This window comes from Hippichthys cyanospilos, chromosome 16 (assembly GCF_059441005.1).
Source record: "Hippichthys cyanospilos isolate Australia breed blue-spotted pipefish chromosome 16, RoL_Hcya_1.0, whole genome shotgun sequence".
Lineage (NCBI taxonomy): Eukaryota > Metazoa > Chordata > Actinopteri > Syngnathiformes > Syngnathidae > Hippichthys > Hippichthys cyanospilos.
In genome coordinates this window covers 725,122-750,586 of record NC_142384.1, presented here as the reverse complement: position 1 = coordinate 750,586, position 25,465 = coordinate 725,122, and the positions used below count along the sequence as shown (strand labels likewise).

The 25,465-nt window shown below is 41.1% G+C and overlaps 1 protein-coding gene across 5 annotated transcripts in view; it reads left to right on the top strand.

Annotated features, from left to right (window-relative positions):
• The window catches only part of LOC148410104 (syntaxin-binding protein 4), a 152,446-nt gene that overhangs the window by 15,745 nt on the left and 111,236 nt on the right, over positions 1 to 25,465 (top strand). For 4 of the 5 annotated variants that reach the window (XR_015868144.1, XM_088436542.1, XM_088436539.1 and 1 more), the window contains exons 3-5: positions 11,158 to 11,253; positions 23,964 to 24,033; positions 24,181 to 24,255. Coding sequence is in view for 4 of the 5 variants with exons in the window: in XM_088436542.1 (XP_088292668.1) it covers positions 11,158 to 11,253; positions 23,964 to 24,033; positions 24,181 to 24,255 (241 nt within the window). In the remaining variant the exon portion in view is untranslated. Of the gene's footprint in view, positions 1 to 10,205; positions 10,344 to 11,157; positions 11,254 to 23,963; positions 24,034 to 24,180; positions 24,256 to 25,465 lie in introns of all 5 variants that reach the window. The other variant, XM_088436541.1, reaches the window with a different exon arrangement.

The window sequence follows — 25,465 nt, the reverse complement described above, 5'->3', positions numbered from 1 at the left end:
TGGCACCTTCACAACAATCCTGTTTATTGATTTCAGGTCAGCTTTCAACACAATACAACAGCACCAGATATTCAGCAAGCTCCAAGCTCTGTCTCCACTCCTCATCCACTGGATCCATAATTTCCTCAGTGACAGACCACAGGATCGGCACAGCCTTCTCATCCACCCTGACTACCAACACAGGAGCACCTCTGGAAGTGTGTACCCAGCCCTTTTTTGTACACCATCTATACCAATGTTTGCACCAGCCCCTCCCCTGTCACCAAAACTCTGACGACACTGCCATTCTCGCCTTCCTCAAAGACAATAATTCTATTACAGCTTACGAACAGTCTGTCACCCATTTCTCCAAATGGATGGACAACTTTCTGGAATCGAACGTGGACAAAACAAAGGAGCGACTCATTCATACTCAACCACACACCCTGGACCTGGCACTCACACACTACTATAAACAATAAAACAGTTGAGCATGTAATGTGAGCAACATCATTTTTGATCACCACTAAACATATACATAAATTCTTTCTGATTGAACACATCCAATTTTAACTGAAATATGTGAAATATAAATAATATGAAATATTAGTATAAAATAATAGTTTTAGAATGATCATTCAACTCTTATGTATCAATTAATAGTACAATGTAGAGTCTGTCATTTTGTGTTGACTATTTTCCCACACACGATTGCACGCACGTACATACACAGAAACAATCTTCCTGTCACTCGTGCTCTCGCCCACTTCCACACTACAGAAAGCGGAAGAGATCATACGACACCAAATTCGCATTTGTTTTGCCAGACATCTGGAGTGGCGTTCTCGACACTGTCTCTGAACCCGCTCTGTGTAAAAAGTGGTGTAAAAAAATGGCGTTCTAAAAGTGTACGGTGTACCTCAAAACAAATGCGAATTAGCGTTGTAGTGGGGGGTGCATAATTCACGGAACTGTTATGGAGAAGAGGAATTCCAGAGGGAAAATTAGTCTGAAGGATTGAGTTAGAAGGGCAGTGATGGCATGCTTTCAAGTTTACTTCTTTGACGCCCGTTGTTGGTCTTGAGATATAAATTGGATTAAAAACACCATTGTTGTCATCTCCACGGACTCAGCCTCGAACTCCGACTGCTACAGTATGAGCTTATTAGCTTGCCCTAGGATGTGAGCGTGTGTGAGCTTGTGCATGCATGCATTTATTTGGAAAATAAATGGACATATTGTCACAAAGTGTGCATGTCACCATTTGCATCACAAAGTATCGTTAAGGATTTTATGTCAGTTATCGTTGATATTCAATGTCACTGATGCGTTGATGCGTGCACCGAGCTCAGAGAACAAATTGTCAGTGCGCGTACTGCTTTAAAACAATCATGTGACCAATGCATGAACTGTGTCGACACAGCAAAACGCATCAAACCGTGTTTAGAAGGAAGTGCGTCTCTGTCAACGGGACTCAACTGCTTAAACCAGCACGTCCAAAGTCCGGCCCGGGGGCCAAATGCGGCCCGTGGTCAATTTCCATCTGGCCCGCAGCCTCCGTCATAAAATCAATAATGTCTGGCCCGCATCAAGAATTAATACATTGGGCAGCTGCGCTGTTTCCTGCGTGTGCTAAATGCTACTATCTATAGGCTCAATTAGGAACAGCAAATTAGTATATGAGTAATTAACTGTATGAGCCCCTAATTTTCTAAAACGGCGACAATCAACAAAAGGAGGAAAGTTGAGCTGCAGTGTGACGCAGTGAGCTGCGGTCAGCACTAGCAGCTTTATATCGCCAACTTTTACTGACAGCTGGATAAGGACAAGTTTCCGAGAGATTCAAGCATTTGGTAAGAAATTGCTAAGCTTGTTTGTTACGACGTATTTGTCTGAGAAGACATTCTTGGTTATGATCTTAAATAAGAACTGTGTGAGGACACGGCTATCGGACTCTCACAAGACGTCTTGCGCATCCATACTACTGCCACACCTGGCCATTGTCCTGCACTCCAGATCTCAGTTTCACCCATCACACTCATGCGGACTAGTCATTTTTCATTCACGATAAGTCTGAAAACGTTTTTTCTTTTAAGTTTTCACTCCAGAATAATAACCATTTAAAAATTCAATCAACATTTATAGTTACGAATTTCATATTTTAAATTAGCCCTGCACTTGTTGATATGACTATTACTTATTTCGTGCACATCTAGAGAAAGCTGACTGCGACCACAATAAGTTGTTGCCACACACTAACGTGAGATGGTTTAGTCGAGGGAAATTCCTGCAAAAATTTCAAGAGCTCTGTCTGGATATTAAGGAGTTTTTCTATGTAGCTGGGCAAGCAGAATACATGCAACTTAATGATGGTCAGTGGCTGTTAGACTTGGCATTTTTAACCGATCTGATAATTATGTTGAATGACTTTAATCTAGGACTGCAAGGAAAGGGCAAAACAGTAATCAATATGATCAGCTCAGTTAATGCTTTCAAACGAAAGATACAACATCTCTCCTCAAAGCTGCAGCGCCATGATTTGGCAAACTGACAGAACCTGGCGTCAGAGGTGGAGATGCAAGGGAAGGCCTGTTCGCAACTTGACAGTGCACGCTACAGAGAGCAGATTGACAATTGTCCGTCAGAGTTTGACAAACACGAATTTCAAGTCTTTTCTTTGCTCGAGCCAGCGCTACCTTCTTGTGCTATCCTATTCGGGAAGATGCTGAGGTCGATTCACTCGCATTAAAAATTGCAACACTATTTCACCTGAACTCTTCTGGAGTGGAAGATGAGAGTTTGACACTACAACCCGACATTGAGCTGAAGTCCAGAGATTATGGACAGTAACGGAACTTACTCACAGAAGTAAAGTACCCCAACATGAGGAAATGTGCTGCCTCTTTGACTGCATTATTCGGCTCTACTTAATTACGTGAGTCAGTCTTTTACCACATGAAGATCATTAAGTCCAAGTACCGTTCCACCATGACTGATGAACATTTCGAAGTGTGCTTGAGGCTGGCTGTCAGCAGCTACTATCCGCACTATGCATCCCTAGCTGATTCAGTTCAGTGCAAGTCATCAGAGTAAACTCCAGTAATGACAAAAAATGTACATATTTAAGTGTGTTGTGTTGTGCAATATTGGCTCATGCAGTTATGCACGTACATCAACATACATTGTAGATAGAAATAATCCTTAATATAGTTATAAATAAATATATGTTTTGCATTTTTGTAGTTGTTAGATCATTTTAACTTGATCATTTTATAAGTAGCTCACATGCTTAAAAAGTGTGAGCACCCCTGTTTTTAATCATATAAAATTCTTTTAGACTTTTGGGGAAAATAATGACTATTGGTTCTATCAATTTTTTGCAACTAGAATGTAAATATACAAGCCGTCTGTGGACATGTCTAATAATGTAAGTACTACTTTCGAAAAGGATTTTCTCCACAGAGGAGCTGTCCCTGCTCAGTATCAGTGTGCTTTGCTGTGAGTCAAAGTAGGTCATGTAGTAAAGCCCTAACCCACTTAACTTAGCTAGGTTAAGAATGCAGAAAGCTGAGTGCTGTGGTTTTCATCTGTATGTCAATTAGACTGCACTGTGCTGCCTGGTCCCTATTATATTGTAGTTGTGAGATAGAGCACAGTATTTCTTTTAAGCTTTTTAATCAACAATCTCAAGCACCAGCTGTTCAGCAAGGTTGTCTGCATTGTTTCAATTCTTTAAATTTATTTCAGGTGTGTTTGTGTGGTCGTATTTTATGCTTTTGCCATTGTCACATGCTGTCTGGGTTTTTCCTGCTGTGGCTTTGTTTTGTGGGGTTTTAGTTTATTTCACTTTTGGGTTCATGTTGTGTTTTTCCCTTGTGTTGGTCGTTAGTATAATTTGTGTCACCTGTCATCAGAGTGTTCCAGCCTTAGTGTCTCTCCTCCAATTAGTTTCCCCCGCCTCTAGTTCCATCCAGTTGTTTGCATAATTATTGTTCTTTTTATTTAAGTCCCAGTTTAAAAACAGTTAGCTGTAACATTGCCTAAAGTCTATGTTTAACATTGTTGTTTTTGCCGTCCGTAGTACTTGTGTCAGTTCGGCGAATTCTCCCTGTCGTTCCCCCCTGTGAGTTTTGTTTTCTGTTGTTACTTTTGTGCTGGCATATTTTCATGTTTTGCTCAGCTTCTGCGAGTAATTAATCTTTTGTTAGCTCATCTCATCCTGCCTCCCTGCATTTTGGATCCACCTGACACCTGTCTGATGTAGAAACAAGATATTTTATTGTTGTTTGTTTGTTATTATTATTCAGTAAGTGAAAATGATTTTAGAGTATGGTCAGAAAGCCTAAGAACTGAAGAAAACTAATGCGGCATTGAATGAATATGAAAACTATGCACAGAAATGATTAGAATGCCGAACCTCAGAACTATGCTTGGATGTGCGAACTGGCGCGAAATACTGCACACATTGAACTGCTGATGGTGATATGCAGGCCTTTTTACCTGCCTCATGAATTTAGCACAGTGTTTATAACAGCTGTTTACACACCACCACAATCTAACACAGCTAGCGAACTAGACCAGTCGCATGACGTCATCAGGAAACATTAGACGAAACAGCCGGACACTTCAATCACTGCGCCCTCAGTACTGTTTTCCTAAGTACTTTCAGCACGTAAGCTTTCAGACGAGGGAAAATAACATCCTGGACCAAGTCAACAGCAACATGAAAGGTGCATACAAGTCTTTCCCAAGACTTCATTTGGAAGAGCTGATCACATCTCCATATTCCAGTACCCGACCTACAGACAACTTCTCAAGTAGGCTCCCATGGTAAGTAAAGCTGTTAAAGTGTGGACTGATGTGCTTCAGGACTGCTTTGACTGTACAAACTGGGATGTGTTTAAAACCGCATCCATGTGTGAAGACACTGACACTGTAGCTCTAGATGAATATGCTTCTACAGTTACCAGCTACATTAGCACATGCATAGAAACAACTACAATTACTAAGAGTCTGGATAAACTGTGATGCGAGGGCCAAATTACGTGCATGCACATCTGCTTTTGATTCAGGCACCGCTTAGTACTATAAAAAGGCCAGATATGATCTGAGTAAAGCTACCAGAGGCCGAGACACACTACAAGCAGAAGCTAGAGGATTATTACTCCACCTCTGACCCTCGAAGCATGTAGGAAGGACTTCAACACATCACAGACTATCGACAGATGAGGATCACAGTCCCATCCAGCCAAGTCGTATGAGCTGAATGAGTTCTATGTGTGCACGGGACCCTCCTCTCATGGGGACACCAGCAGATTTGCGCAAGGTTCCGAGCAGAGTAAACCCACAGAATGCAGCTGGCCCAGATAACATCCCCGGCCGTGCACTCAGTGTCTGTTCGTCTGAGCAAGCTGATGTGTTTGCAGACATCTCTAACCTGTCTTTACACAAGCCTCTGTCCCCACCTGCTTCAAGTCCACCACCATAATGCCTGTCCCCAAGAAATGCAGTGACTTGCCTGAATAACTTCTGTCCCATAGCGCTCACACCATTCACAATTAAGTGTTTAGAGAGGATTGTCATGACTTATAACAAAAAGATCATTCCAGATACCGTGGGTCCTCAATTCTATATATTGCATATCGTCAGAGCCGGTCCACGAAGGATGCAGTCAACACCGCGATTCACACAGCGCTCACGCATGGACACGTATGTAAAAATGCTCTTCGTAGATTACAGCTCGACATTCAACACAGTCATCCCTGAAAAACTGGCCGATAAACTCCTTACACTTGATCTGACCCGCCTCTGCAACTAGGTGCTGAATTTTCTCTCAGGCAAACCCCCAAGTCAGACTCCACATCCGTAAATCCAGGATCAGAACTGTAAGTACCGGGACATCCAGGGCTGTGTGCTGAGCCCCTCGCTTGACACACTTTTCAACTATGACTACGTCGCCTCCCAAAACAACACCAGCATAATTAAGTATGCAGATGACACTAGAGTCATCAGGCTGATCACTGGTGGGGTCGAGACAGCATATAGGAAAGAGGAGGCAGACTTTGTGGCCTGGTGTCACAGCAAGAATCTCCACCTCAACACAGACAAGACCTAAGAACTGATCATAGACTCAAGGCGGCAGATGGAGCCGCATAAACCACCACTTCATCAATAGGACAAAGCTGGAGAGGGTGAAAGCCTTCAAATTCCTCGGCACCTACATCAGCGAGAATCTCACCTGGTCCCACATGACTTGACAGATCATCAAGAAGTCCCAACAGAGACTGTATTTTCTGAGGAGACTGAAAAAATTGGGCATGCCAGCAAAGATTGTCAATAACTTGTACAGATGAACAATCCAAAGGGTCCGCTCCACCTTCAACACAGGAATGATCTCTAGCATGTGATCAAGACTTCACAGCGCATCTGTGGAGCAGCCTTCCCCTCACTGCAGGACATTTACCACACCAAGGTTCTTCGGAGGACACACAACCTTATCACGGACAATACTCATCCACAACACAACCTGTTTGAACTGCTGCCATCAGGCAGATGCTATAGGATCCTGAGGGCCAGGACTGCCAGGCTGGCAAACAGCTTATCGCCACAGGGCGTCCTTACACACTAATCTCCCACAACACCAGTCACTTTACTGCACGCACATTTGCACCTTACAATCCCTGCACAGTGCAGGAAAGCTGCTAAATACATAATACTTTGCACTACATGATATTTTGCACTATCATTCTCATAATTATACATTCTCTTCCACTCCATCTACTCTAGGGGCGGCATGGCTTGGTGGTAAAGTGGTCCTCTCCCAGGTGAGAGGCTGTGGGTTTGATCCCCCGATCATCATGATGTCGAAGTGTACTTGAACAAGACACTGAACCCCTAGTTGCTCCTGATGCTGCGTCATCAGTAGGTAAATGACTAGTTAGTGTAAAGCATATTGAGAAAAGTGCTATATAAATGAAATCCATTTAGCAAGTCAATTTACTCTATATGTTAAATGGTAATATGCTAATATGCTCAGAATGTAAGTCTGTGCACTTATTAGTGGTTCATTATTTCTGCCCTTATTGCTCTATTACTGTTTTTTTTTGTTTTTGTTTCATTGCCTACTTTATTTTTTGCTTGATTATGGAATGCAGTCTGCTCGGGGAAGTGAACAGAATAAGAATTTCACTGTGTAGTATTAAAATGCATATGACAATAAAACTCTTGTATCTTGAATCTATATTGCACAAGTTCTAACCACTTATCCAAGTGCTGCTGTTGAAGAAAGTCTGTTCACAGAAAATCTGCACACACCTTTTCAAATGCCAAATTGTTGCAATAAACAGTACTGTAAAAATTTGAAGCTCAAGGCTACATTAAGAGTAGAATTTTTTTTTTAAATGATTTGCTCTGACGCCTCCGTGACTAATATAAGGCGAGTGTAACAAGAGCTCCCAGGGAATGTGGTTAAAATATACAGTATGTTTATTGATATTCAACTCGGTTTACATCTTTCCTTTTTTGAGTTTTCGGATTGTGACTCAAGCCCGTATAACAGCCGGATCAAAATTTCAGATATGTCGAGTCGCAGGGTGAAGTCCGAGTCCGCTAAATCTGGCCATGGAAGGCCACACCAGCAGCCTGAGTCACCTGGGTAGCTATAATATCTGAGTCAGTCAAGAAGGCTATACCGGCCTCTCTAAAACCACTGGAGGAAGCACTTGCGCTGCTGGTTATTGCTATTCGTGATTTGGAGCACTAATGAACACAGTGACAACATTGCTAGTGCACAAGCTGATGTGGCTAGTCTGACTGCCCCAGTCGACTTACTAAATAAAAAGTGCAAGGACTTGGAGGCTCGCTCCCGGTGGAACGACATTCCGTTGGTTGTCCTCCCTGAAGGATCAGAAGGACCAAGACCTACAGAATTCATCGCTGAAGTTCTACAGGATTTATTGGGACTGGATGAGAAACCCGCGCTGGCGAGGGCCCACCGTACATTACGGTCGAAACCAAAGGCGGGCGAGTGGCCGCGTCCGATGGTCATCAGGGTAACACGGTTTCAGTCTCAGAGTTTGATTCTTCGCCAGGCTGGGGAGATTTCCCCCGTGCTCCACAATGGGAAGAGGATTCATATTTTTCCAGACCTTACGCCGACTGTGACGAAGTGGAGGGAGGCTTTCATCCCAGTGAAGAGGGAGTTCCACAGCTGTGCCAATGTTAAATTCGGCTTTGCGTTATCCAGCTACGTTGCAAATTCTGGCCAGCCCCATGAGTTAGATTTTGCTTTAGACTTAGTGCGCAAGAGACTCAAGAAGATCCCTGCACCGGACGCAGATTAATCGTCTTCGGAACTTTGCCGGACTGGTTCGTGATATTCGGACTAGTGACTTTCACGGCAACGCCATCACAGCAATGCTCTTAATTTACTTGAGTACTCAGGTATGGATGTTATCTTGAGTCAGCTGTAAACTTTGTTTGAACCAGGTGTTTCGCCAGTAGGTTTTGGCACTGAGTTAATTGTCCTTATTTCAACCTAAGTAGTGCTTTTTTAGGTCTTATGTTAACCCTCATGACTGTATTTCACCGAAAGCTTGATTTGTGTTTAAATATTGGACCACTTAGGATGCACATTCCCTGTGATCGCCTAGTAGTTTGTAAATGCTACATGTAGTGACAAGGTGGGGTTTGTTATGGGTGGATGTAGCGCATATCGGCCTTCCAATGCTTCTGCTGGTGGGGGGGGGGGGGTTTACTTGGGTCAGGGATGGCACCTACTCCAGGATCACAAACATTCTTGTTTCCTATTTTGCAAAGATATCAGACTTGTCTGAATATCGTCTTATTATGGGAGAGGATTTTAATTGTTGGATGGACCCTTTTTTGGCTCGCTCTTTCTCAAGCCCAGCTACCCTGTCCAGGTCAGCCAAGAGTATTAATGCTCTTATGAGTGAGTATGATGTTATTGAGCCGTGGCATCTCTTTAATCCAAGTGAAAGAACATTCTCATTTTTTTTCAAATGTCATCATACACATACTCGTATTGATTTCTGTTTAATTGACAACAAGCTGTTGACATCGGTTTCAGGATGTAAATATAACTCTATGCTTTGTCACATAAATATTTCACTAATTATTTCATCAATTAATTAAATGTGGCATTAATCAAATAACTTTTATTTAATTAATGAAACATTTCTTTAATGAATGACACTTTTAGTTAATTAATGAAACATTTAATTATTTAATGACACTCTTATTTAATTATTGAATGGTACTTTTATTTATTATATTTTGGCACTTTCAGTCCATAACAGATAACCTTCCTCCTGAACAAATAACTTTCAACGTCATCATGAGTCATTGAGTCATTGAGTCATGAGTCATGTTCGCGTTGGGTAGTAGAGTCTGTCAAGTTTTTCTTGTTATGCATTTTTATGGCGCAAATTAGGTTTTGACAATCCTGTGGAAGATTTACGTGTTGCTTAAAAATTAAAAATGTTTTTTTCTGAACAGTAGCCAGCCAAGCAATGTGAACATTTAAGTGTAGTGTGTCTTGTTGTACCCAAACCTTCCCAAGTTGCTGGTCAATTGAAATTGTCAGTGGGGATGGGGTTTGATGATTGCTAAAATTTATAGAAGTAATCAGTTCTATCATGCTGTCACTTTAAAAACAAACAAACAAACAAAAAAAACCTCAAAAACAAGATGGCTTTGTTTTATAGGCCCACTTGTCTTGACAATATTATAAACAATAATTTTTGAAGTTCTGTTATAAAATAGTGTTGTCATTGTATAATCTAACTAATAATGTTCAGCTTTTATAAGATGACTTAGAACTTGACCTGACGTGACTGTGACTTGAATTCATTTGATCAAGACAAAATAATTTGGCACTGTTTCTCACTGTTTGAGATTGACAATGGAGACAGTCAGACTGCACATATGTGACTTGCTCCCACCTTTTCTGAATTCGGTTTTATGTTTAAATGCATCATATCAGTGTGGCCGCTTTATTCTGTGACAATTGCTGACATTGAAACTTTGATGAACTCAATATACAGTGAACTCCCGATACTTCACGGTTCCACTATCGCGAATTCGTCTCATCGCGGATATTTTTTTGCATTGCGCGGGTTCACCACATCGCGGATTTGTTTTTTCCATTACGCAGCTTCACGACTTCAAGGATTTTTTTTCATTAACATATTGAACTTTTGCAATAGCTCCCAAAAATGATGATAATTGCTGAGAGGGTAGAAGTTACGTGGCCGTGGCCCGCCATTTGGGAGTGAACGAATACACTGTTTGCCACATTAAGGACGAGGACGAATTAAGGACATTAAGGACAAGGGCGAATCTAGGTAAGAGATCTCCAACGGTCTGGTGGATTGTCTGCTCTTTATTGTCAAGTGTCTCTGCTGCCTCTATCTGTTGACAACAACAGCGCCGGGGTGCACTTCATGAGTTATATGGCGCGTGCCTGTGGAGTTTTAATCTACTCCCGCCCCACAGGCACGTTTGTGTCAGTCATGAAGCATAACCACAGCAAAAGGTACACACACACATTGTTGGGGCAGAGAGAGTAAGGAACAGGCGTTTGAAATACTATAAATATACACTACTAATTTATTATTATTCGAAATAATAAAAATACAGTTTGGTTTATTGTTCTGGAGTTGCCATGTTCAGTTATGAAATTGTAAGAAAAATAAAAGCCACGTTGTTGAGCCATATGAGTCCGACCGCTCTTTGATCTAAGCTGCTTTGTTGATGAGGTGCTCCAGCGCAGCCTATGCAGTCTCTCTCTTTCTTTCTCTCTCTCTCTCCCCCCAATAAGTTCACTATTGTACAGTGTATAAGGTTTTATAATTTAAGATTTTAGTAAATATATGTACTGCAGTTTTTTTGTTTATTTTTTTTTATGTGAAATGTTGGGGTGCTACTACGCAGATTTTTAGCTATCGCAGCTGGTTCCGGAACGTATCTACCGTGATAAATGAGGGTTCACTGTATCTTTTTTTTTTTTTTTTTTTTATCATGCAAAACTACTAGCTACACACGTCACTTTCTTAATGTACAATACAAAAGGGCCGCCACAAAAAAAAAGATGTCTGATGATCCTTCTTAGAATAAATGTGGTATCTCAATAAATTTATCTGCATCTCTTCCTATTAGGAATTAAAGTGATTGGAGGAGTGAAAGAACTTACTGGAGAGGAGTTTGGAGTTTATGTCAAAAGGATTTTACCCGGAGGCCTTGCTTCAAGTGACAGTAAGCATAACTTTCGAATGTATTTCTTTCCTTTCATGCAGGATTTGTTTTCCAAATTATTTGGATAAGGGAGAAATTGAATTGCATGTACTGTAGTTTTATACAGTACAAGAAGAATAAGTGTTGTGACATTTTTTTTAAAATTCTCCTTCAATTTAAGATATGTTAGAGTGATGACGTAAATCGCCAGTTTATGCTTTCTGCACTCAAACATAGTTCCGGTGGATTTGGCAAATCTCCAATTTCGTTGGATTTTTTAAATGGTTCCTTTTGGTGAAAAAAAAAAAACTCCGGGCAGAAATAACAGAGACAACAGAGAAACTGGTGACATTTAATTCACAAGAGAGAAGCTAGATCAGATATATTTGCAGGATTAAGTGTGAGCCCTGTTGTGCAGTAGACACTTAATGATTTCGGCTTGTTTCATGGGATGATGGGCCCAGGACTGTGCTGTGTGTGTGTGTGTGTGTGTGTGTGTGTGTGTGTGTGTGTGTGTGTGTGTGGTTGTGCGTGTGCGCGTGTGTGTGTGTGGTGCATATGTGTGTTGATCTGCAACACACAGACGCACAAGCACACACACAAACATACACACAATTTTTTTTGTCCCTCTCTCCTACTCTCTTGCCAAATATAACCAAGCAAGTCTTTTTCCAGTCAACATATATGGGTGTGTTAAAAAATATTTTTTTATCAGAATCATGATTCTCATTTACCCCGAGTTAAATTGATATAAAAGGTCATTAAATCAAAATTAAGATAAAATGAAAATCGATACGTGTTCCTGTTGGCTTCCGTACTACGTGCTGCCGTCACCACGCAGCCCGTTCGAGACTGTCAGGCTTGCGCTGCTTGAAAGCAGTCTTATTGCTTTCTCACGGCCGCGACCTCAAATGTTTCTGTTTTCCCTTTCAGGCAAGTTTCAGTTCATTTATTCTAGCCTACTCTTGTTCTGAAGCTTTTATTTTGCCACAAACTGTGTAAACAGGAAATGTATTGAGCTTGCGAACGTGGGACTTACACTGATAATGCTCCCGATATACGAGATTAACCAACTGGCACACGTTTTCCCCATACCTTTTACCATATTGGAGCTCCTCACCGATCTAATTTTGTTTGGTACTTTTACCGTCTCCAACTAAGTTAGCTTTTTTTCTGCATCGATATTTACCATTCTAAACAAAAATAATGCCTGACATAACCAAAACTGAGAAGAAAGACAGTTAGTGGCACAGCTCCGACTAACAGTGAGCCCAAACCGGAATGTACACCTGTCCCCCACATGGAAAAAGCACTGAAAAACATGCAGGAGACTATACTTGAAACCATCAACACTCGGTTCGATGTACTGAAGTAGAAATTTGCTTCCCTCCAGTCCAGACACGGCGTTCTGGTAAGCCGTCTGGACGACATGGAGGTCCCTATCACCGACCATGAGACACCCCTGCAGGCTGCGGGATTAGCCATCACCGAGCTCCTTATGGAAAATGCCTCCCACAGAGCCAAAACAAACGACCTGGAAGTTTGCTCCAGGCGCAACAACGTTAAATTTGTTGGTAGTCCCGAAGGTGAGGAGAAAGGAAACCTGACGGAGTTTCTGGGCTCTTTCATTCTTGATCTACTGGGCAAAACCAATTTCCCGACACCAGTGATCATCAATCGTGCCCACCACTCTTTATCACTTGAACGATCGGGAGGACCTGCTTCCAGTCCTCGCACCCTCATCGCGCGTGTCCATTTCTTCCAAGAGAGGAGAAGATGCTGTGACTTGCCCAACAACCCGTCAAGAACGGCACACACAGGATTTTTGTTTTTCCTGACTACACGGCCCAGATGATGGAACAGTGACGCCAATTCTGCGAGGTGATGGCAACTTTAAATGACCTGAAAATCACGCACATCTTGTGATTCCCTCCCAAGCTTCACTTTCAATTCAACTGTACCAGAAGACATTCACCAGCCCCGATGATGCAGAGACATTTTTGCTCAATTTGCAGCGGGACCCCGGAGACGACTAAAGGTGGACAGATATCTGGACTGTAATTGACTCAATAATACACACAGACCATAGTGATTTATAAATCAGAATTAACACACAGTAATGCTTCATGGGCTTTGGCTTTGGGGAAGTGTGTGTCTTTGGGGGTTTGCATTGGTGTTGTTTTGTAATTTCTTAATTTTTGTTTTTATTTTTTCGAGCTTCAAATGTGTTCTGTTCAATATTAAGGATGTTCGTTGGGTTGTCGAGAATGTTGTTTTTCTGCATTATTAATGGCAACACCTAACAACTACAAATCAATCAGACATGAGTCCCATTTCACTGGTCTTGTGGATTGTGCGGAGTTTGGGAGCCCATCTTGAGTCCCCAAAAGCAGACATAGTGTTTCTTCAAGAAACCCATATAAAAGCATCTGAGCAGAAGTGATCGAGAGCTAACTGGATCCCCCAGGTCTATCTTGCGCCATTCTCATCCAACAATGGAGGTGTTACCATTCTCTTTTGCAAAAATGTTCCCATTTCAACTTGCCTCAGTAACCATGGATCCAAACGGCAAGTACATTTTGTTAACTGGATGCATTAATTTGTTCAATGTTACCTTTCTTAACATATGTGGTCCAAACACAGCTGATCCCAATTCTTTTCGCAAAGTGTTTGATTTAATTCCTGACTGCAATTCTACAAATCTAATCATGAGTGGTTACTTTAACTGCTATCTTAATTCATACCTAGACAGACTCTCCTCCCGGTCTCCAGCCTCACTATGGTGTGTTCAAACATTGAACGATGTAATAAAATCCAGGAATATTGTTGACATATGGAGACTACAAAACCCAACCCAGATAGACTAGTCATATTTTTCCCACGTTCATAAATCCCTACACTAGAATTGATTATTCTCTAGTAGATGAAAAATTAATATGTAATATTGAATACACTAAATATAATAACTTCTCTTTCACAGAACATTGCCGGTTACATTTCAACTAAAATTGGATTTACTGTTTGCGCTTTAATGAGAGGTCACATAATCTCTTTCGAGGCATCAAAGAAGAAAGAGCAATGTCACCGTCTAGTGGAAATTGAGAATATGCTTCCAGCTCTAGAACAAACCTATCGGGGCTACTGTCCCAAGCAGATAACAGTAAGATTTTGAATCTTCTACACTAATCTACAGCAATCTCTTATTAAAGGTAAAACAAAATCAAACAAAACCATTTTGAGTTGAGGGACAAATCGGAGAGGCTGTTGGCCAAGCAGTTGAAAGGCGCCTAAGCAAATGAAGCAATATATGAATTAAATCTAGTTTGGGAGAACTACTGGTTAATCCTAAAAAAAAGAAACTCACGCTTCAAAGATGTCTATTCAGAGCTTTACACAGCTAATCCAACAACCTCCGAGCTGGACAGGGATAACTTCTTTGACTCCCTTAACATTAGACGAGCCATCCAGATTGGAGCTTGACTCAGACCTAACTGAAGCGGATCTTGTAGAGGCAATCAAATCATTTCCTTCTGGCAGTGCGCTAGGTCCAGATGGTTTTGGTTGTGAATTCTACAAGTCATTTCATAAATTGCTTGCCTCGGTTATGCTCAGAATGAAGGAAAGGAAAAGGATCCCAATGGTATCACAACATTAGATGAATCCTGGAGAAGCCGTACTAAGTACAGCTCTCCCGGAAATGCTGTCATGGGACGTGATTTTATTTATTTATTTTCTTTAGCTATCGTAATACCAAACTAGTACAGGGAGACACTACACAACCCCAGAGGTCCCCCAAACTGGATCCCATCAAATATGGCATTTCAAAATTGGTGACTCCTGAAAATGCCTCATTCAACTGTCAGCTTATTAAATAGTTAAATAATCATTTAAAAAATTCTTAAGCTATAGTAACATCACACCTATTCTGGGAGATACTAGAGCAGCCCAGGGAACCCCAGATCGTGTCTCATCAAAATCTGATGTGGCACTTCAAAATGAGTGACCCCTGAAAATGACATTGTACTGTCATTTTATCACATATTTTAAAAAAGTCATTGAAAAAAAACCTTCTTTAGCTATCTTAACATCACACCTTATCTGGGGGTTACTACCGTACCTCAATCAGGTCTCATCAAAATCTGATGTGGCATTTTAAAATGAGTGATTTTTAAAAAATCATTAAAAAATTCACATCTAGTTTGTGGGATACTAGAGCACCCCAAGGGTCCCCCAATTGTGTCCAACCAAAATTTGATTGGGCATTTCAAAAGGGCAATAATGATTTTTTATATAATTTTTTTCTTTTTTTAATTTGTGAAATGTTGACAGTCGAATGCGTCATTTTCAGGGGTCACTCTTTCTTAAATATCACATCAGATTTTGATGATACCCAATTGGGAGACCCCTAGGTTGCTCAAGTATCCCCCAGACCAAGTGTAATGTTACGATAGCTAAAAAAAATGTTTTTATTATTTTTTAAAATGTGTGCTATATTGACAGCGTAATGTGTTATTTTCAGGGGTCACTCATTTTGAAATGCCACAACAGATTTTGTTGGGACCCTATTGGGGGACTCCTGGGGTTCTAAAGTATACCCCAGGACAGGTGTTGTGTTACGATAGCAAAATAATTTTCTTTAATGATTTTGTAAAAATATGTGATACCTTGACAGTGTGTCATTTTCAGGGGTCACATATTTTAGATGCTACATCAGATTTTGATAGGACCCAATTGGGGGACCCCTGGGGTGCTTTAGTGTCCCCCAGGCCAGGTGTGATGTTACGATAGCTAAAGTGTATTTTTTAATGATTTTTTAAAAAAATATGTGATAAATTGGCAGTTCATAATTTCATTTTCAGGAGTCACTTATTTTGAAATGTCACATCAGATTTTAATGGGACCCGATTGGGGGACCCCTGGGAAGCTCTAGTATCCCCCAGACCCGTGTTCATGTTACGATAGCTAAAGATTTTTTTTTAATCATATTTTAAAATATGTGATATATTGACAGTATAATTTGTTATTTTCTGGGGGCACTTATTTTGTAATGCCACATCAGATTTTGATGGGACCCAATTGGGGGACCCCTTGGGGTGCTTTAGTATCCCCCAGACCAGGTGTGATGCGACAATAGCTAAATAATTTTTTAAAATATGTGATATATTGACAGTTAAATATGCCATTTACAAGGGTCACTCATTTTGAAATGCCACACCAGATTTTAATGGGACCCAATTGGGGAACCCCTGGGGTGTTCTAGTACCCCCCAGATTAGGTATGATGTTACGATTTTTTAATGATTTTTGTAAAAAAATGTGTTTATATGGACAGTTGAATATTTCATTTCAGGGGTCATTCATTTTGAAATGCTACATCAGATTTTGATGGGACCCGATTTGGGTTGTATTTTTCAAAGTACATCAAAACGTTTAAAAAAAAAGCAATGGTTTTTGCTGCCACTAGGTGGCGCTTGCAGTACAACAAAAAATTGGTTCGTAGGTATGTTTTGCATTGGACTACAAGCGACTATATGAAATTTTTAAAAGACAAGACCATCTGGGTCCAATTACAGCAACTTTGTTGGTATTGGTGGACTTTGAGGTGACGTACAGACCAAACCCATCATCTTAAAGTCGGCAAATTGGAGAACCTTCATGTTCCATGCCTCAACTCTATTCCATCCTTTTCGTGCATGTTTAGGCCCTCAAATAAGTGATTCATTTCGGAGAATAATAATAATAATCTTTCACATCGCAAAACCACTACGGAGCCCACGACAAAGATGAGATCCGAGAGCAATCTTGGAGTACTAAAGGCTTCCCCACTGTCTCCTCCTAGACAGGCAGCTCACAGGTCATACCAGAAGCATCCCAGAACCACACATTCACCCACTACTAAGATGGGATCCACATGTGTACCCTTTCAACCCAGGCTTTTCCTTCTCGAGTAAGCTGTTAGGAAGGTTGCTTTGGAGGCCCCTTTTCCTCCCGGCACATGCACAACCCCTAGACCCAGTGGCTGTCGGGGAATGTGGCACATTTCCGGACCAGAGATTCCGACTAGCCTGGCCTAGGCTAGCCCTCAACCCGACCCACATGTGTCGCGAGGACTTCACTTGCCTGAACAGGACACGGCATCAGTCCAAGTCCACATGTGTAGCGGCCGAAGATGAGACGCGCTTCTGCTCCTCGCCCTGCCGGATCCAGAACTAGGCCATCTCCCTCAGTTCATCAGCACGACCACTTAATGAACCGAGTCAAGCCTTGGACCTTACCCCGGCTGAACGAATGTGGACCAGATACAATTTCCGAACCGGCCTGCCTCTACTACAGACACCCCCTTGAAAGGGCAAGTAGTACCCAGTGGGGTTAATGGTGACTTCGGGTCTTTGACAGTTTTCATGATTAGGGGTTGTTTACTTCAATGTCGGTTCATTGCCACCTTTCATACACAGGGCCTGGGACCGTCCACGTCCAAACCACAGTCGTAAGGAACCTGTTGCTCAAACCTGAGGCTAGCAAAGGCCCTTACATGGTGGTTAGAATGCCCCTCCTTCTGTAATTATATTCCAATCATAAACCCAGTCGATGAAAACCATCCCATCAACTTCCCTCGGACCGCAATGAGGAGGAGCCGACCACTCAAACCAACGGCTAGCAGAGGCCCTCCCATGGCGGTCATATATTACTCGACTTGGCTGCCCTTATAGTTGTATCAATGTTGCAGAGAACCCTCCACTCATTCTCATTTACGTGGGGGCCCCTGCAGGTGATCAAACGGCTCATCGGTCTGATATTTTTGAGTTTTAGCCTTCCCTCTTGTCCCTTGGTCTCGCCTCCTGCCCTTCGCTCCATTGTCACAGTCATAAGGAACCTGGTGTCTTAATAATTATTCACAGGCCCTTACAGGTGACTTTTAATGCTTATCGGTCCATTAAGTACGCCAGCCAAGATTCACATCTCTTCCATTTTCATCGATTTTGTCTGTGCACCTTCCTTTTCCAGCCCTTAATTCTCACCATGCCTTGAAACCGAACCAGCAGTTCAGTGTCTTGTCCTCATCTTTCATGTGGCGTTTGTTCTCATGGCCCTTTTTCCTTCCATCTTTCGCCACTCCTTACCGTTCCCTGTCCCGCATTACATTACCATGCCTTGTTGATTGTCTCAGAGGGATTAGATTTACCTCCCCCTGAGTATAATTCGTCACCACCTCATTCGTGATCCCTTTCAGCCAACAATCAGCCCTGGTCACCCTGTTTTTTTTTTTTAATAATTTCTTGAACTCCCTCCACATATCAACAGAATACAACAACGCCCTCTTACTTACAAACTTTGCACACTCAATTCTCTTGCCTGATTCTCATGCCCAATTCTTTAAGAACCTGATAATTTCGGGTAGGCCATTTTCCCCTCGCTCCTACCGGGAACCCCATGACCTTGACTCTTTTTATCATCAACCCATTCAAGAAGTGGTTAACCAGCAGAGAGTAGTTTGTCTCTTTCTCAAGTGCCGCCCGTTCTAGAGTCTCAGACTCCAATTCATACCAGACAGTCACGTCAATGACCAAGACTGTCACCTTTAACGCGTACCATGTGTGGTATTCTCAGTAGATTGTCTCTCGTGCGCAACCGTTTTTCGTGGGCCACCATCCACCCGTACCTTCTGGCCACCGCGACTAGGAACTCGCATATCCTATCGTGATGCTTTATTCTGCTGCGTTTCAGGTCGTAACATTGCTCCAGGAAATGCGAGCACAATTCAAACTTGGCATGGCACCTCCTGCAACCACCTCCATCTTTCCTTCTCAAAAGTCAACAAAATTCACACATTCATCGGGCCTGCTGTAAAATTTGGTATTTTGGTGTTTTCCTACGTAAAATCTTAAAAAAAATATTTTTAGCGCCACCTAGAGTCAAACACTTCTCCTGGGTAACGGCCAGTTTCACCTAGAGCTATGAAATTTTTTAGGCATATATAAGACCTCAAGACCTACAAAAAAGTTATAGAACGCCATGTGCTAGGATGTATAGAACCAGAGATATAAATTATTTTATGTGCATTTTTGGACTGTTTTTGGATGTTTGCAGGTGCCAAATTCCTCTTAATAGCTCCTAAACGGTTGACCCGATCAACTTTAAATTTGGCATGCTTCATTATCAGCCATAGGACCACAACTGAGCAAAATTTTGAGATCTGCCAACATATATGATGGGGGTGGGGCTTTAAATTATGTGTCTCAAATTTCCTTCGCCATGAGCAACAAAAACCCTAATAACTCCAATGTGCAAGCTTCAAAAAATCTGAGACTTTACAGAAAATTTACTAGTTATGTCCTTAAAATATCTGCATGATAAATTTTCAAATTAATTTCAACGCCACCTAGTTACAGACAAAAGCGTTATTTTTTAAACTTTCATGTATTGTGCTAAGCCCGTAAGAGTAAATGAACTGAAAATGTGTCCAAATAGCATCAAGATTTGGAGGATAAGGTTTTCCAAATTTTATGACTTTGTGATAAAGGGGGCGGTTTGTACATCACTTCAAAGTTAGAGTTTTTTTCAAATCAGCAAAACTTGCTCTAAATGAACCCAGACGATCTTAAAACTGGCAGCCAGTTCTGACCCGCTATGAAATTTTTTTATGTATATGTAATACCTCAAGACCTATAAAATCATTACAGAGCGCCGAATGTTAGGATGTATAGAACCAGAGTTATCACCTGTTGAATGTGCCACTTGGCCCGTTTTGGTACAATTTTCGTTACCAAAACCCTTAACCCGATCAACTTTATATTTGGTGTTGCCCATTATCTGACATAGGAAAACAAGTGGGCAAAATTTCGTGACGATTGGCTATTATTATTATTATTATTATTATTATTATTATTATTATTATTATTTTATTATTTATTATTTTATTACAGCCAGAACAGCGGCTGCTGCTCGGGCCCCAACAATACTCCGGTGAAAAACAAGAGGGACCTCGCAGCAGTCGCTGTTCTGGCTGTAATAAAATAATAATAATAATAATAATAATAATAATAATAATAATAATAATAATCGGTGAAAAACAAGAGGGACCGCGCAGCGGTCGCTGCTCGGGCACTAATAACAAAAATAATAATTTGGAGAAGAACCATAGGGCAGTCGCTGCTCGGGCCCTAATGAGGCAGAACAAACCTGGCCAAAGTATCAACATAAACTTGAACCTAAAATCAACTCACGGGTAACAAGGAGGCAGAGATGGGTGACTCGGAAATAGGAGAAGGACCACAACATAAGACAGCAAGGCAAGATAATGACCCGACAACTACACTGGAACTTAACCCAAACTAACTTAGGAGAATGTGAAACAGCTGGGTGACACGAGCGGCAGGGGAAGCTGACAAGAGGACACGCAGAGGGGCAAGAAACCAGACAGGTGGACGAAATCAAACTAACGAGAACGCAGACAATAAAGGCAGACGCAAGTGGAACATAAACATGAATAAAACCCCACAACAACAAAACCCACAACTCAAAACCAACAAACCCTGAACACACATGACAGACAATCTTCTTTCTTTCCTTAGAAAGATTTCAGTGACTTGCTTGTAGAGTTTGTCCACGCATTTCATTTCCAATAATAAATCATTTTCCATTGACATGGATGCCAATGCTGGCGCGTTGGCTTCCTCAGGCCGTGACCTCCAACTCTGCGGACGCTGTACTGGTCTGTCGTGGTGAAGAGAGAGCTGAGCTGAAAGGCGTTCGAATGTGTCCCTTGGGGATCTCTGTGATGGGTGCTTCGGGAGTCTGGGGTACCGGACGCCCTAATAGGGGCTGTTTCGTCCCTGTACAACCGATGTCAGAATTTGGTCCGCATTTCCGGCAGTAAGTCGAATTTGTTTCTGGTGGACTCCGCCAAGGCTTCCCTTTGTCAACAATTTGGCTCATTACCTTTATGGACAGAATTTCTAGGGTCAGCTAAAGTGTTGAGGGGGTCCGGTTTGGGAGCCTTTAGCATTGCATCCTTACTTTTTGCGGATGATGTGGTACTGTTGGCTTCTTCAGACCGTGACCTCCAACTCTCACTGGAGCGGTTCGCAGCCGAGTGTGAAGCGGCTGGGATGAAGATCAGCACCTCCAAATCTGAGACCATGGTCCTCAGTCGGAAAAATATGGAGTGCCCTCTCCAGGTTGGGGATGAGGTCCTGCCCCAAGTGGAGGAGTTCAAATATCTTGTGGTCCTGTTCACGAGTGATGGTAGGATGGAACGTGAGATTGACAGGTGGATTTGTGCGGCGTCTGCTGTAATGCGGACTCTATCTTCGTCGATCTACGTTCCTGCCCTCACCTATGTGCTTTGAGTTTTGACCCAAAGAACAAGATCCCGGATACAAGCGGCCGAAATGTTTTCCTCTGCTGGGTGCCTGGGCTCTCTCTTAGAGGTAGGGTGAGAACCTTGGTCATCCGGGAGTGGCTCAGCGCCAAGCCGCTGCTCCTCCGCATTGAGAGGAGCAAGTTGAGGTGGTTCAAGCATTTAGTTAGGGTGCCCACAAACGCCTCCCCAGTGAGGTGTTTCGGGCATGTCCCACAGGAAGGAGACCCCGGGGACGACACAGGAGACGCTGGAGGGACTGTGTCTCTCAGCTGGCCTAGGAGTGCCTGGGGATCCTTCCGGACGAGCGAGAAGTGGCCGGGGAGAGGGAAGTCTGGCCTTCCTTGCTCAAGCTTGCTCAACCTGTGAATACAGTAGCAATGAATTACTGTACTAAGTATTATGCGGCATGTGCGCTCTGAAGTGAATTTGTTTTTATTGGTGAAATTTGGTAAAGGAAATCAGAGAAAGCTTCAAAATCAAACATAGGCTATCAAGTAAAGTATGAAATGAACGGCATTGGTGCGATTTTATTTTGAAATTACTCCCGGAACTATGGTCGTGACAACGATCTAGTTGTTGTCTACTTGATCATCATCAGCTTACGCCGTGAAGCTCATGGCGTGAGCAGCATTTATTTCGCAAAGCTGTGCTCTTTTTTTTTTTTCGATTAGCATTCTGTTTTTCCGCAAGATCAAAACAAACATGGCGGACTAAGTTATAAATAAATGTTCGGAAGACATCAAGTTTTGTTGAATAAAAGAGTAAAGGGATGATGATTAATTCGGATGTTAAAAAATGATGCATTTGAGGGATGCACGTTGATGTGAATTATGCCTCCCCCGTCAAAAGTTATGCGTCTGTGACTCCATCAAAATGGAGCCTATGAGAAGAGACTCCCGCACACTGCAGTTGCACCCACCACTGCACTTACACTGCAGCCACTTAAGGGTGACAAACCGGGAGGAAAAAGAACATACAAGTTATGGCAGATTTGGCCTGTTTCCAAAAACCATGCATTTTAAAACCTTGGTGGACCATCAAAATGATTATCGGCCCATGCATAGTTGGGAATCAAGTCAATGTACTTTTGTCACATCCACAATGGCGCAAACAGTGCTTTTTATGTGCTTAGCAGCGTATGTCTGTGAATGTATTTCCCATATTTATGCCGTTTGCCGTGTCTCACCCGCACTGGTCACGAAAACATCATCTGTTCAAAACCTTAGAACATGTGTGTCATGCAGCTATGCGCCAGGCCAGTGGTTCTCAACCTTTTTTCAGTGATATACCCCCTGTGAAATATCTTTTCAGCCAAGTATCACATAACCCATGCAAAGCATTATGAATGAAAAGTTGTTCACAGAAAAATATTCAACAAAGCGTCCTCTTTTGGGGTTACAGAAGAAGTGTTAATTATTAATAAATATTTGTTTACATAAAATAATCAACATAAAGTGTCAAACCTGTTCTAAAAAAGAAATCAATATAAATACATATTTGTCCATAGAAAATATTCAACTTAAATTGTCCTCTTCTTGGAAAATAGTAGAGATGTGTTCACAAAAATAAATAATTAACTTGACAGGTAACGAGATGTGGCACATGACAAGTTGGGTTCAACCATTCTACTATGGGGGAAAAATTTGGCTTTTTAACATAATGAATTGAATAACCTACTAAACAAAATTTAATTCACAGATTTATATTTTTCTGAAACGATTAATTCAATAATGATTTTTAAAGGATTTTTGCATGTTGTTTGTTTGTTTGATATAAAGTCTCGAGTACCCCCTTAAGTTACTTCAAGTACCAGCAGGGGTACTCGCTGCGCTAGAGTTCAGTTCACACACTATTTATATAAAGGCTTTAATCACATGCAAATCCCTTCCACATTTTCAGCATGAATCTCCCGGTTTGTCCCCTCCTGCATGATTAGGCATAAGCATAAAACACAATTTGCTCATTTAAAAATATTAGAACATGTGCCCTGGAGTGCACCTTTCATCTGAAGTCAAAGATCATAGCATACTGCAGATTACAGTATAAGTGGTAACAGTGAAGTGTTTGTCTGTGTGGTATCATCTGGAATATAATGTTGTTTTTTCTCCCATGTGAATAAAAAATATTAAAAAAAGAGTCACAACCAGCTCACATTATGCTTTGGCCAGAAATGGCACAAGCAATGCAGTCTCTTTTTCCCTACATTTTTATGTTGGTTAGTGAAAACAGGTCTCCAGGCTGTGTTTTATCACTTGGCCACATATAAATAGTCATATTTACATCCATGCACACCAATATATAATAAAGACAATTCAGTTGCGGATGCTTTAACAGTTGTACAGTAATAACCTGTATTTTACTTCTTACAGGAAACCTGTTACCAGGAGACCAAATCTTGGAGGTTAATGGAGAAAGTCTAATCGGCGTCACAAATGACAGGTAACACAGAAAAAAAAAAATCTGACAACAGGAAAAAACAAATCTGACAACTCTTATATATATATATATATATATATATATATATATATATATATATATATATATATATATTTTTTTTTTTTTAACTGTTTTTTTTTTTCCCATCAGAGCTGTGGACATCTTAAGAGCAGCTTCAGCAACCAATCACATGCGACTTCTTATAGCCAGGGATGAGGAGGCAAGGTAAGTAGAGTTCTATATACAGTGATCCCTCTTACTTTGCCGTCTCAGATATCGCGGTCTCAGTACTTCATGTTTTTTTCCAGGAAAAATTTTAAATATTTCAAAATAAAAAATCATTTAAAAAATATGCAAAAATGTAAAAAAAATTGAAAAAAGCAAAAAACTACAATATACAGTACTGTATTCATCAAATAACTAAGTAATATTAGTTAATAACTATGTTAAGAATTCTTCAAGTAACAATTCTTGTTACGGTGACTTAGTGAATGACAACGTAAGCTCATATTTATAGTTTATTATCATTTACTGTATGTTGATAATGCACGCTACTGCCAATATTTAGTAAGTGATGAGTGTTTATTCTGTTTATGTGTTCGTTTGTGTAGAGGTTGCACTTTATAGTTAGTAGTTGTTGCTAACCCGCTAATGTCGGCTAAAAATACAGTAAATTCATAGATTAAAGTTCGGCAAGATGTTAGTTTACTGACTTGAAGATTGTTGTTGATTTGTTATTCAACAGATACTACATGATACACCATACATGAGCCAAAATAAATGTGAAGTTCAACGTGATTACTTGCGTACTCTTTCACCAGAGTCTTGGTGCAGATAACCAGTCCTGAGAACAAATTCTCAAAAAAATAAGTATTATTAGTTATTCAATGAATATACAATAATGTCAATAAGGATAATGTAATTTTAAATAATAGGAGAAAGGAAATAAAATACGAAAAAAATACCAAAAAAAAAAAAGGATTGTTTATGGTTACTGCTGCTATATTGGGGCGTACATAGAAATCTAGGAACTGATACCCTACTTCGCGGGTTTCAGACTTCGCGGGGGTTGACAGCCCCCATTAACCGCGAAGTAGGGGGGATCAATGTACTTGTAGCGTCCATGCATGCATTTATTGATTCCTTATCATGTAAATCTCAAAGTTAAAAAAGAAAACTTTTTTAAATTGAATTCAGCACTGCCTGGTATAAATTGAGCAAATAAAGAGTGTCTAATTCATGAAGCGCTTGCAGATGTAAAATGCATTCCTAACCAAGCAGAATACAGCTTTATGTCTATAGTTTATCATTGTCATATTTTAGGCTTAGTGTACACGTAGGCGGGGTTCTTGCAAACGGGTGGTAAATGTCGTCAGTTTGCCATATCTTATAAACATGTCTGGGTTATTATGTTTTTTTTCCATACAAAAAGTCT